The sequence below is a fragment of the Aspergillus ochraceoroseus genome, assembly GCF_002846915.1.
Source record: "Aspergillus ochraceoroseus IBT 24754 chromosome Unknown P175scaffold_2, whole genome shotgun sequence".
Lineage (NCBI taxonomy): Eukaryota > Fungi > Ascomycota > Eurotiomycetes > Eurotiales > Aspergillaceae > Aspergillus > Aspergillus ochraceoroseus.
Window position 1 is genome coordinate 974,916 of NW_024468477.1, and position 14,123 is coordinate 989,038.

A 14,123-nucleotide genomic window follows, 5' to 3' on the forward strand; every position below is an offset into this window, starting at 1 on the left:
TACCCAATAAATTAGGTTATATATATATATGTATAAGGCAGTGCTTGAAATTATCTCCCTGCTCCACCACCTAGTTAGTTAACTAGTTATGTATAGTTATAAACAATAGATTCGTAAGTCAACATGGGATTTACCTACCTAACTACCTGATCATGCCAAAAGTTTTCTTCTGCCCCTGTAGCTCAGTGGTAGGGCGTGTGACTGCACGTGCCCTGGCCCTATCTATGTCAATTGCTGAACTGCTTGCTAACTTACCTAGATAGCTAACTATGCAACAGTCTATTCATTTTCTTTTCTTTTCTTTTCTTTTCTTCTCTTCTCTTCTCTTCTTTCTTTCTTGTTGGGGGGGGGGAGAGGGCAGACATGCCTATACTCCGTACTGTACTGTAGCCAGTGTATAAGAAAGCACCTTTATTAGGTCTATTTTTGCTATCCTCTCTAGCATAAACTCGTGTACAATAATTGGAGAATTGTCTAATCTTGTTAAAGTTACATAACTACTAACTAGTATAATCTAAGGAGACTTGAGGGAGCCCTAAGAACCCCAACACCTGGACAAAATCCACCAGCTCACAGTATATGGTTTGAATGTCCCCAAGCTCCAAGGGAACAAATCCAAAATTCAGCAATGGGAGGTGCAAAATCCTGTCAGCTTTATTTCCCCTGCCATGGTCTAACCCAGCAGCTGACCAGTTGGGATCCAAGGATCTTAACCGACCAGAAGCGCATGCCACATGGCTAGAAACGAAAGAACGGAGACACCGTCTTTTTGAGAGACGGCAACCGGAGAAATCTGGATGAATTCGAGGTTTCGACAGGCTGCTCTGTATGAACAGGTTCAGTCGCAGATGGTGCGGGAGCCTCTGTCGATTGAAGGATAGGGACGGCTGATCGTGACACCACAGGTTCCAGAGGTGGTGACACAATGACAATCGGCTTCGGTATAGACCCAGAGCGTCCCTTTCGAGAAGAATTCAAGGCGTCCAAAGGAGATGCTGCTTCGAATTTGATATTCACCGGCGAGGAGTTTGTTTCATCTAGGGTTGTTGTAGCGATGGTATCCCGTGTAGGCGTAGTATCCGGGGTAGGCGTAGAGGAAGAGCCGTGGGGAGTTGCACAAACCACTCGAGTTACAGATCCATTATTCTGTTCGACCACATATGTGCGAGAGGAGTTCTCGCTGAACATCAGGTTCTCTCGCTTGCGTCTTTTCTCCATCGTTGAATTCGTGTTGGACCCCCTGCTGTCCCTTATGCTAGAATTCTGCCTCCATCTTCTGCGCAGCCTTTGAATAAATAGCACCACTAGGAAGAGAATTGCTGCGGCGGTAATTGCGGTGAAGATACTGGCTGCAACAATTGAGCCTGTTCGATAGCTCCAGTTCGAATCCAGTGACTTGGATGTTTTTGTAGGTTCTAGGGAGTCTGTCTTCGAGCCTTCTGGCGATCTCGCCAGATTACAGGCTTCGAAGTTGCAATGATGTTCTGTTTTATCTCTCCAACCAAGGCCCACTGGTTCGATTATATTCTTCATGATTGATGAGTTGGTTCTCGGGAATAAGTGAAAAGGCCGTGAGTTGGAGACAAGCTGAACTTGAACGATCGATAGCATCAAGAATCGGAGTATTACAATGTTGCAGACGGTGTAGCAATAAAGAGATTTAATATAATATATAAAAGAAGGACATTAAGGGTATAATAGACAAGAACCTGATTGATTCTTTCGAGGCCAGAGAGGTCGTCCGGCCAGCAACCAGCATACGGAAGCAAGTGCGTTCGGAGAGAGGACAATTCCTAGGCAGCTGCGCAAAAGAATGGATTCTTTATGGATATAATTACGTAGCTACTAGTAGGAGACTTTGGTAGTGTTGAATCCAACATGGTGCCCTCTACCGGTGTAGTTTATTAATTCGTTCTAAGCATTATAGTATATCTACAAATATACTGATGAAGGTCGTCAAACTATGACAGTAGAGAGTTGACCGAAATGAATTTAATTAGGTCTAACTAGGAAAATAGAGAAGGAGAGATGCTTTGAGAAAGTATAAAGATCTAGAAGAAAATAATAGCCTAAATATATAGAGTAGTCACGTGTTATTATCTTCTTTATAGTAATGCTACTTTATGATAGTACTGGTTACATTTACTGAGTATAGCACTCTAATACACCCCCCTTAGCAACATATCTATTATATAAAGCTATTTAGAGTCTATCTCTAACCTGCTAAAATCTAATCTCTTAATAAATTTATTAAATTTTATAGTTAGTAATATCTTAATTAGCCTATTAATAATATTATTCTCTCTACTAATTATTTATAACTAAATTTTATTATTTTTAATTACCTTTTTAATAAAGAAGTAATAAATATTTATCTAGTAAAGTATAGATATATAATTTAATTTTTTTATTAATATAATAATATTTATAAAATTAATATATAAAAATATAATATCTTTTATAAACTTTTCTAATTTAATAACTATATATAGCTTTTATAATTATATAACTAGCTTTATTATAGTATTTTATATAATAAATTTAGTAATAATTAAATTTAAAGTAATTAATAATTACTTTACTAATCTCTATATAATTAGTACTCTAAATATAAAAAATATAAAGTCTTTTATTAACTTCTTATCTTTATAATCTATATAGAAGGTATTAATATATATATATAATAGATTATCTAAATAACTGTAAGTGTCTTGCTGGCGAGGCGCTTGGGTATGGGTAGTGTTGGTAAAGGAAATAAAGCTATATGAAGTATAAGGGTAGTAGAAAGATATTAGAAGTAATAAAATAAAGTACTTGCCTCTTAATACTTTAGGGATTATTATATTATTATTTATATTACTTAGTTAAGTTACTAGCATAATATAAGTAATTTAAATATTACTATTCTTTTAATTATTCTTAGTTACTAGATATATAGTTTAGTATATAGTTTAGTATATAATTATATATTATATAATTACTATAATAATTACCTCTTCTTTTCTTAATAATATATCCGCGCGCTATATATATTATACTTAATCTAGCTTAATACTTTATTAAGGAGAAGCTAGTCCTAGTTAGTATAATATAATCTACTTTTTTATTTAATACTAGAAATAATAATAATATATATAATATTACTTTTATTAATTATACTTTATTAAATAAAATATAAATAATATTATATTTTACTTTAAATAAAATAATAAATAGGAGTAAATAATTTACTAGATATACTAGTAATAAGTAAAGATATTATTATAATATAAATATTATAAGAAAATATTCTTTTATATATATTTTTCTTAATTTAATCTATATTTTAAAAAGTTTCTCTTAATAAATTAATATATTATACTAGATAGATTATTATTACTTAAGTATTATAATAATAATTAACTATATTATAAATCTTATGGCTCCCTTAAAGTATCCTTTATTAGATATTATACTAACCATGTCTCTATAGAAAAGAGCTTATTTAATTATTATTATTTTTTCCTCTATAAGTACCTTTATTCTAGTAATATAAATCTATTATACTAATTATTTATAAGCTCTTATAGCAAACCTTCCTATACCTATATTAATTATAATACTTATAACCTTTATTACTACTAGTATATTTCTTATAATTCCTACTATTATTACTTTATTATCTAGTAAGACTATATCCTCCTTATCCTCTATAACTACTTCTAGTATTATAGTAACTCCTACTATTTCTTTCTTTATTTCTTTTACTATAGTAACTCTAGCTGCTCCTACTATTATTATCATGCTAGCTCCTGCTATTATACTAACTTCTATTATTATGCTGGCTCCTATTATTCCTACTATTACTATGGTCCTAGCTGCTCTAACTATTCTAGTTACCTCTACTAGCCTGGCTACTATTACATGGATACTATATTACTTATATTATATTAAGTCTTGGTAGTATATAAATAATAGTCCTATAGAAGCCTATTTTTATATATACCTAAATTTAGAATAATAGTATATTTAATATACTTACTTATATAAAAAGTACTTTCTTATTATCTTACCTGTATAAATTAGTTTTAAAAAAATTTAAGTAATATTTAGTAAGGTAGTAGGTATAATAGCCTATATCTAATAAACTTATATTATTAAGATTTTTATTTATTATCTTAAGATTAAGAACTAGATAAAGAGATTATTTTAATTTATTAATTATAATATATTTTACTTATTTAATATATAGTATATTAGGGGTAGTATAATAGAGTTAGAAGATAATAATAAAAAAATTTAGAATAATTATAATAATTAAGAGTTTATTAATATTATAATATAGGTATTTTATTATTTCTATTTTTATATAATAAAATTAAGTTATTTTTTTAAAATTTTTTAATATTTATAATATATTCTTATTAAATTTTAAAATCTAGTAGAAAAAAAAAAATAATATTATTAATATATTTTTATAATTTTTTTAATTTTTTAATTTTATTAATTTATTATTTTTATATTTTATTATTTTATAATATTTTACTAGTACCTTATTTATATCTTATTTATATAGTAAAACTTATTTAAAATATCTTATATATTTTTTAAATTTTTTATTAATTACTAAATATTCTTATATATTAGCTATTTTTTTTATTTAACTAGATATTAATCTTTATTATATAATTTTTATTATATAATAATTTATTCTACCTTTTATTCTTTCTTATTATTAATAATAATTAACTAGAGTAATACTAGTAAGTTACTATCTCTTATATTTTATTCCTTAAAAAATAATATATAAAAGACTAGGTAGATTTTCCTATATAATCTAGGTAATTATAGGTAGTATATTTATTAGTTTATTATCTTAACTATTTTAAATAGCCCTTTATATTTAATATCTAGCTTCTTACTAGGCCTTTATATATAGATATTCTTTATAAATAGTAGTATTTATTAGTCTATATAGTATTTAGTTAGGTAATACCTTCTATTATAGTTCCTTACTTACTATTTAGTAGTATAGTATAGGCTCTTTTCTAATTAATAGTATTTTACTTATAGTTAGTTAAATTATTCTCTTACTATTATAACTATACTAGAATCCCTAATATTAGTAAGCTTAAGTAGTACTAGCTAGTAATTATACTATATCTTATAAAAGAATATTCCTAATAATATATTTTTTATATTATTATATATAAATTCTATTATATCTAGCTAGTTTATTTAATTAATTTATTAGTAATTAATATAGGTCCTTAAATAAATTTTTAATATCTAGTTCTAATATTCTATTTAACTATTTATCTATAGATAAAATATAGTACTTAATTATTTTTTAACTTAAAGTCCTTAGTATAGCTAGGTCTAATATTTACTAGTAAAGAGTAAGCTATAGTTACTTACTAGACTTCTTAATACTCCTATTTTAAGTATAATCTTTTTTATAAATATATTAGCTAGCTCCTTAGTATTAATATTTTTTATTATTAAGAGGTATTTAACTTTCTTAATATATTAATTTATAATTATTAAGATAATATTATATATATACCCCTTTTATATTAATAGTAGTAAGCCTATAATAAAGTCTAGAGTTAGGTCTTATTAAGGGTATTCTAGTACCAGGAACTTTATAAGCTAGCCTAGTAAAAGTTATTTAAGTATTTTTATCTTTTAATAAATTAAATAGCTTTTTATATACTTCTTAATATTATATTATAGAATATTCTAATAAAATTTTTATTTAATAAGATTTAATATCTTTTCTTAACTAAAATAGCCTATATATAGATTATTATAGTATATTTTTAATAATTCTTAATATATTATTTAATTAGAAAAAATATAAATAATTTTACTATATTATATTAATTTATTACTATTAATATATTATTTATTCTTATAAATTTATCTTTATTTAGTATTATTCTTAAGCTACTTTATTACTTCTTATTTAAATAGTTTCCCTACTATTTAAATATATTTCTAGTATACTAGATATTTCTTACTAGTATTACTTTAAATTTAATTTATATAAGTATTCTTATATTATATCTTTTAAAATAAATTTTATAAAATAATTAATAATATTTTATAGGCTTATTTATTACTAGCTATTTTTTATATTAGTATTTTTTAGGTTAAAAATTCTAAATCTTTTAATTATATAATTAGGATTTTTTAGGAAGTTATTATCTTATTCTTACTTTAATTATTCTATAAATTTCTTAACTTTACCTAAAGTATAGGTAAGAGTCCCTTAACTATATCTTATTAGGCAGGTTTATAATCCTTTTATCTTAAAAGTATATTAGCTAGGTTAAGGCTATTAGGCTAATATTTAATCTAGAAATTATATATTATTAGAAGCTTAGTCTATCTAGTCTAGTATTAATTTAAAGTCTTAATAATATAGAAATATTTTAGATTTATATAATTTATTTATATATATATTATATATAAATTACCTTTAAAATAATAATATTATATCTTAAAATATTTTATTATAATTAATAATTCTTAATTATAAGTTTTATATTTTTTTTTTATCTTAATTAATTTTTTTAAGTAAAAGACTATAAGTTATTAAATAATATATTATATTTTTATAAATTAGATATTATTATATTATATTAGGATTTTTATAATTATAAAATCTAATATATTAGTTACTAGGAGTATTTCTTATTCTAGATTAAAATATTATAGTACTAGGAGTCTAGAGAATACTTATTTTAATATTTTAAAGGTACTTTAACTATTCTTTATTATTTTAAAAAGGCTACTCTTTCTCTCTTTTATTATTTTCTTTAATATATTACTTAGTAGGGTAGTAATCTTAGAATACTAATAAATAAATTTTTAAAAATATTCTATAAATCCTAAAAATACTTAAATATTATAGAATAAGTATAATTCTAGCTAGTTACTTATAATATATACTTATTTAAGATTTATTTAGATTTCTTTAATTTCTATAATAAAGTTAAGAAAATATATTTTTTTTTAATAAAAGTTATACTTTAAAAGTTTTATATAAAGATTATACTTTTAAAGATATAATAATATTTTATTAATATAGTACTTATATTTTTTTTTTATTTATAAGTAGATTAGGATATTATTTAGATATATTATATAAAATTTATCTAGAATTTCTTTTATTATTTTATTAATATATATTTAAAAGGTAGCTAGAATATTATATAATTTAAAAAATATAATTAAATATTTATAATATTTATACTTTATATAAAATATTATTTTTTATTTATTATTCTAATAAATATAAATCTAGTAGTAGGTATCTTATAGATTTAGTTTAATAAATTATTTAATTTTAACTAGTTAGTTTATTAGTTTATTAATTTATAAGAGAGAATATTAGTTCTTAATAATAATTATATTTAGGCCTTTATAATCTATATAGAGTTATAGTAATTTATTAGTCTTTTATATAAAAAGTACTAGTATACTTATTATATTTATTAAGAGCTAGATTTATTCTTTTTTTAATATTTAATTAATATACTTCCTTAAGATTACTAACTTTATTCTTAATATATTATATAGCTAGTCTATTAATAATACTATACTAGTAATTAATAATATATTATAACTAGCTTTTTTAAAAGAGAATACCTCTACCTTTTTTTTTAAGAATATTATTTTTTATTTTTTATAATATTTAGGGAGAGTCCTTATTATACTATTATTATTATATAATTAACTTAAAACTAATATAATAAATTCTTATCTTATTATACTCTTAAATTACTTAAGTAATTTAATTTTAATCTTTAATTTTTTCTCTTAATAATACTAGGTATTTACTACTAAGAAGATATTAAAATTAACTAAGCTTAGCTAGCTATATTTTAAAATTAGTTAATATTTTTTTTTTTCTAAATTTATTATATAATATTTTATATTAAATTTTCTAATTTTATTAAGACTATCTATAATTTAGCTCTTTATCTAGAATCTTATATAATATAATACTATTAAATTATTAGTAAAATATATAGGTTATTCTATCTTTATCTTATTAAAGTTTATTCCTTCTTTAATTAAAAGATAGTAAAAAATAAAGTCCTTATTTACTCTAGTATTTATAAGTATCCTTATTATAACTTATTTCTTACTTATTAGAATAGCTATAATAGCTAGAAGAAGTCTTACTAGTACCTTTTTATTTTATTAAAGTACTAGAAATTCTAGAGTATTTAATTATTATTAGTTCTAGTCTTCTAATTCTCTTATTTCCTTAATATCTTCTCTATACTAGGGATATTTTCTTATAATATAACTAGTTTAATTATACTAGTAATATTAGCCTTTTTTTTATTAATTCTAGTAATTCTATTACTCTTTCTTTAATTCTTTCTACTAAAATTTATTTAATTAGAAATTTATTACTTTACTATTATTTTTCTTTTTTTTTTTTAAATTATTTTTTAATATATAAGATTCTAGAGATTAGTTTAATTATATTTTATTTAATTTTTTCTATTTTTCTTATTTCTAAAATTTCTTATATCTTGTCTCTAGTTTAGTAACTTTAGCTAGACTTTATAATATTATTATATCCTACTAGATTTCCTTATATAATTTAGGCCAGGCTATTTAAATAGCTAGCTAGTAAAGGAATTTTTTAAAATTAATTTTAATTATTAGAATAAACTCTTTTATCTAGATTATTAAGATTTATATATTTTATTATAGTCCTTATCTTATATATAAGAGCTAGTAGGCTATTATTTACTTATAATTTTTTTTTAGTTCTAAGAAATTCTATAAGAATTTAATAAACTTTATATAAATAAGTTCTTTAAGATTTACTCTATATTTAGAATATTATACTTACTTTATATTATTTTTTAAATAATTTATAATATAATAGATCTTAATTATATTATTCTTATAAAGTTTCTCTTATAACCTAAAGTAGTTTTAGAAATTTTCTAGGAAGATATTAAGTTTCTTTAGATTTTATACCTTAAAGAACTTAAGTTTAGATACTTTTTTCCTACCTATTTATATAGCTTATACTATATATTAGATTATATATTATAATTTATTATTTTCTATTAATTTAATAAGTTAGTACTAGAGAATTACTAATACTATTAAATCTTTTTTAATAATAATTTTTAAAATTATAGTTATAAATTTTATAAAATTTAGATTTATTATTTTTTAAAAGAAGAAGTAAATAGTTCTTCTTATACTTATTATATTACTTTACTTAGTTAAAGAAGTACTTTAAATTATAAATATCTTACTAGTAAGGTACTTAGATATAAATAATATTAGTAAAGAAAATAAAGCTATATAGAGTATAAGAATAATAAGAAAATATTAGAAATAATAAAATAAAGTATTTATTTTTTAATATTTTAGGAATTATTATATTATTATTTATATTATTTAATTAAGTTACTAGCATAGTATAGGTAACTTAAATATTGTTATTCTCCTAATTACTCTTAGTTACTGGGTATGTGGTTTGGCATGTGGTTCGGCATGTGGTTGCATGTCACGTGGTCGCTGTGACAATAACCTAAGACTATTATATAGTCTAAAGTTTTCTTTAAATATTAGAAAACTTATTTAATTATATTATAGTCTAACTGTCACGGCGTGCACTAGGTACACTGGTGCCAAGGCAATGATTACTAGGGTATATAAGGTAGGATTCGGGCAGATCAGACCATCAGGTCTGATCATAGTAACCTTTTAGTCTAATGGTTTAGACATGTTGCCCGAATCACATGCTCTTACAAGTATGATCAGACCTGATAGGTAGATGGCTGTAGTTCGAATCCAGCTGGTATCATTATGTGTGCGACAATAATAATTAAGTCCTAGGGTTGGGTAGTCCCACTAGACCTAGATAGGTGCTAGGGTTGGGTAGAGAGTCCTACTAGGCTAAATAGGTGCTAGGGCTCGGTTAAAAATCCTGCTAGACCTGGATAGGTGCTAGAGGTCCCCCCCTGCTAGACCTGGTTACACTACTAGATTTAAACCACGCCTACCTGCTTACAGCCCTTAGCTTAGCCTAGCTGGCTTAGGGCTGGGGGTCCCTACTGAATATATGCTAGTCGGCTTGTGGTCAAGCCTTATCTTAAGGAAGGAGATAGTTGTCACGGCGTGTACTAGGTGCACTGGTGCCAAGGCAATGATTACTAGGGTATATAAGGTGGGATTCAGGCAGATTAGACCATCAGGTCTGATCATAGTGACCTTTTGGTCTAATGGTTTAGACATGTTGCCCGAATCGCATGCTCTTACACTAACTTACTAAGATTATAATTTCTTTATAGTAATTATATTATTATATATTAAATATCTAATTAGGTCTAAATAGTAATCTAATTTAAAGATCTAGTTAATTCCTAGTAATAAGTAATATTATCTTTACTAGTAGAGGCATACATAGTATCTAGAATAATACTACTAGTATCTAGTATCTCTCTAGTTAATTTCTATTCTGGAGTTATTAATATATAATATAGCTAAAGACTATAGAAATTTTATTTATAAAGTATCTTTTAAATATATATATATTAGAATATTAATATTAGATTATTAAGTAGTCTATAAATATTATATCTTAAGAATTATATAGGTTTACTTAGTTACTTTAATTTAAAATATTTTTTTAATTTATCTATGAATTATTAAATATTTACTTTATTAAGGCTAGTAACTATTATATTATTAATATAGATAATAAATATTAATTACTAGTTTAGATTATAGTAGAAGTATAGGTCTTTATTAATTACCTTTATATTAATTTTTACTAGAATATTATAGAATTTCTTATATTAAAGAAATGCTAACTATTATAATCTATATAAGACTTAGAGTAGTAGATATACTATATTATCTTACTTATTAAAACTAGTTAATTAGTATATATAGATCTTTTAATCCTTAATTATTATATTAAGATAGATAATTACTATATTAAATTATATTTATTTTAAATTAAAATAAATAATTATACTTAAAAATAACTTTATTAAAGTATCTACTACTACTAGAGAGTAGATTTAGTTAAAGTTTATATTTAGTTTTTAGAAATTTCTATATATAATCTATCTTATATAGAATTATAATATATTATTATTTATATTTAATTTTAAATTATATACTTATTTTCCTAGTAAGATCTTTATATTCTTTAATAATAATATAAATTTATAAGTCTAAATAGTTTTAAGCTTATTAATTTAATTTTATATTACTTATATCTAGTAATCGTTTTATAATAATTTTATTACTTAAATATAGATTTATAGGATTCTAATTTTATAAATCTTTATAAGCTTAATCTCTAGTATAAAATTACTAGGATCTAGTAATATTATAATAATTATATTAGGTGATTTTCCTAGCTTTAAATAGGATTCTAGTAGATAAAATATTTCTAGAAATATTTTTAGAGATAATATAGACTAGAATTAAAATTATTATTCTTATTTTATTTCTTCTTTCTATAATTACTTTGCCTACTTATCTTTAAAATAAATACTTTAGTATTAATTTTTTATAAATCTTGAAGATTTTTATAAAGTAGTTGTAAGTGTCTTGCTGGCGAGGCGCTTGGGTATGGGTAGTGTTGGTAAAGGAAGCAAAGCTACACAGAGTATAAGGGTAGTAGGAAGGTATTAGAAGTAATAAAATAAAGTACTTGCTTTTTAATACTTTAGGAGTTATTATATTATTATTTATATTACCTAGTTAAGTTATTAGTATAATATAAGTAATTTAAATATTATTATTTTTTTAATTATTCTTAATTATTAAATATATAGTTTAGTATATAATTTAGTATATAATTATATATTATATAATTACTATAATAATTACTTTCTCTTTCCTTAATAATATATCCACGCACTATATATATTATACTTAATCTAGTTTAGTATTCTATTAAGAAGGAGCTAGTCCTAGCTAGTATAATATAACTTACTTTTTTATTTAATACTAGAAATAATAATAATATATATAATACTATCTTTATTAATTATATTTTATTAAATAAAATATAAATAGTATTATATTTTATTTTAAATTAAATAATAGATAGGAGTAAATAATTTACTAGATATATTAATAATAGATAAAAGTATTATTATAATATAAATATTATAGAAAAATACTTTTTTATATATATATTTTTTAATTTAATCTATATTTTAAAAAGTTCTTCTTAATAAATTAATATATTATTTTAGATAAATTATTATTACTTAAGTATTATAATAATAGCTAATTATATTATAGATCTTATAGCTTCTTTTAAATATTCTTTATGTCACGGCGTAGCCATGTACCTATCTGGTTAGATTCTGCCCTAACTATCCACCTCTACTCCTATATTTAAGCCATGTTACCCCTAATTCTATTATAGCTCTTTAAGCTATATCCTTATCCTAACCTGATCCTTATTTATTATACCTATATATAGATAGCCTGAATATATACTCTATTATTAGTTATACTTACTACCTGCCTACTTTCTATAATATTATATAGCTCCTACCCTAGGTATAGCTATTACTAATATATTAAAATAACCTAAACTACCCCTAATTATAGACTTAGTTAAGAAATTTATAAGCTATATTATTAATAATCTTACTATTTAGATTATTTATTTTAGATCCTGTAATAAATATACTAATTTCCTAAAAAAGGAGATTCATGCCTTCTAAAATTAAGCTAATAAAGCTAGCCTAGAGCTAGCTAAGAAGGAGAGAGTAGTACTATATTAGAAGGAAGAACTAGAAGTAATTTAATAGAAATTAATTAAATTTAAGTATATATTTACTATATTATAGATTATTATTATCTTTACTATATTTACTCCTATTACTATCCCTGCCCCTACTAAATATACTCTCCTTACTAAAGCTATAATAATTAATATAATAAGGATACCTATACCTATTTCTACTAGCCCTCTTCCTAGTACTTATCTTAGTAAGAAACTCCCTAATCTATAAAAATTTAATAATACTTATTCTAATCTTTATTACTTTATATAATAGATTTATAGTAAAATAAATACTAACTTAAATTATTTTCTAGCTATTAAAGCCTAACTAACCTATATAATAAAATATCTAATTAGAAAGGCTTATAAACTAATCTTACCTAAAATAAGACTTAATATCTTCTAGTTTCTAGACTATCCTAACCTACTTAATTATCTAGAAATAATATTTAGAGACCTTAATTAAATTTAAAATATTTAAAACTATCTTTATAGTTAAAAATAAAGAAACTTAAATTTTAATACTTATTTTATAAAGTTCTATTATTTTATTTTAGAAAGAAAAATATTTAATAATTTTTTAATACTTTTTCTAATCTAAAATATCTTAATTAAATTTTAAAATATATTACTTTATAATCTTACCTTATCTTAAGACTTTTAAGAATATACTAACTATCTTTAATTATTAGAAAATTACTACTACTAATACTAGCTATAAGTATCTTATTCTTGCCTAATATCTAGTTCTTACTACTCTAGTCTAGTAATATTAAGAAATCTCCCTAGTTCTATCTTATCTAATTACCTAGTCACACCCTCCATATCTAAAAGAGATTTAGATACTATAAATCTATCTTATACTTACTATATACTATACTCCCCTAGGGAAGAATAATATAAGTATAAGAAATATTTTTATTATAAAAATAAGGTATATTATATAAAAAATTACTTTTTATTTAATTAATATCTTATATAAATCTAAGAGTAAATAAATATACTAGTATATTATTCTAGCCTAATCTTTATTATAGTATTACCTGCTTCTTATATTATAACTTAGAATAACTATCTTACTATTCTAGAGAAACCTAACTAACTATACTTCCTTAATACCTTATTTAACTTAGAAAATAAAGTCTGCCTAGCTATAATTACTACCTAGTACTAGAACATGTATAGAAGCTCTTATTACTAGATATATTATTTTACTTATTCTATATTATTACTAAATTAATTAACTCCCCTAATCTCTATTATATATATACTAACCTAATAGTATAGTAGGTATAACTATACTAAGAAAATCTAAAAATACTAACTTATACTATAA

The 14,123-nt window shown here is 22.6% G+C and overlaps 1 protein-coding gene across 1 annotated transcript; it reads right to left on the reverse strand.

Moving 5' to 3' along the window:
• Window positions 1-738: 738 nt before the first annotated feature.
• Window positions 739-1,533, reverse strand: P175DRAFT_0529548 (uncharacterized protein; the record flags this gene model as incomplete). The annotated part of the gene is made up of 1 exon (XM_040899698.1): window positions 739-1,533. One exon carries the CDS (start codon window positions 1,531-1,533, stop codon window positions 739-741), a length of 795 nt encoding a protein of 264 aa, XP_040753880.1.
• Between the last annotated feature and the right edge of the window lie 12,590 nt (window positions 1,534-14,123).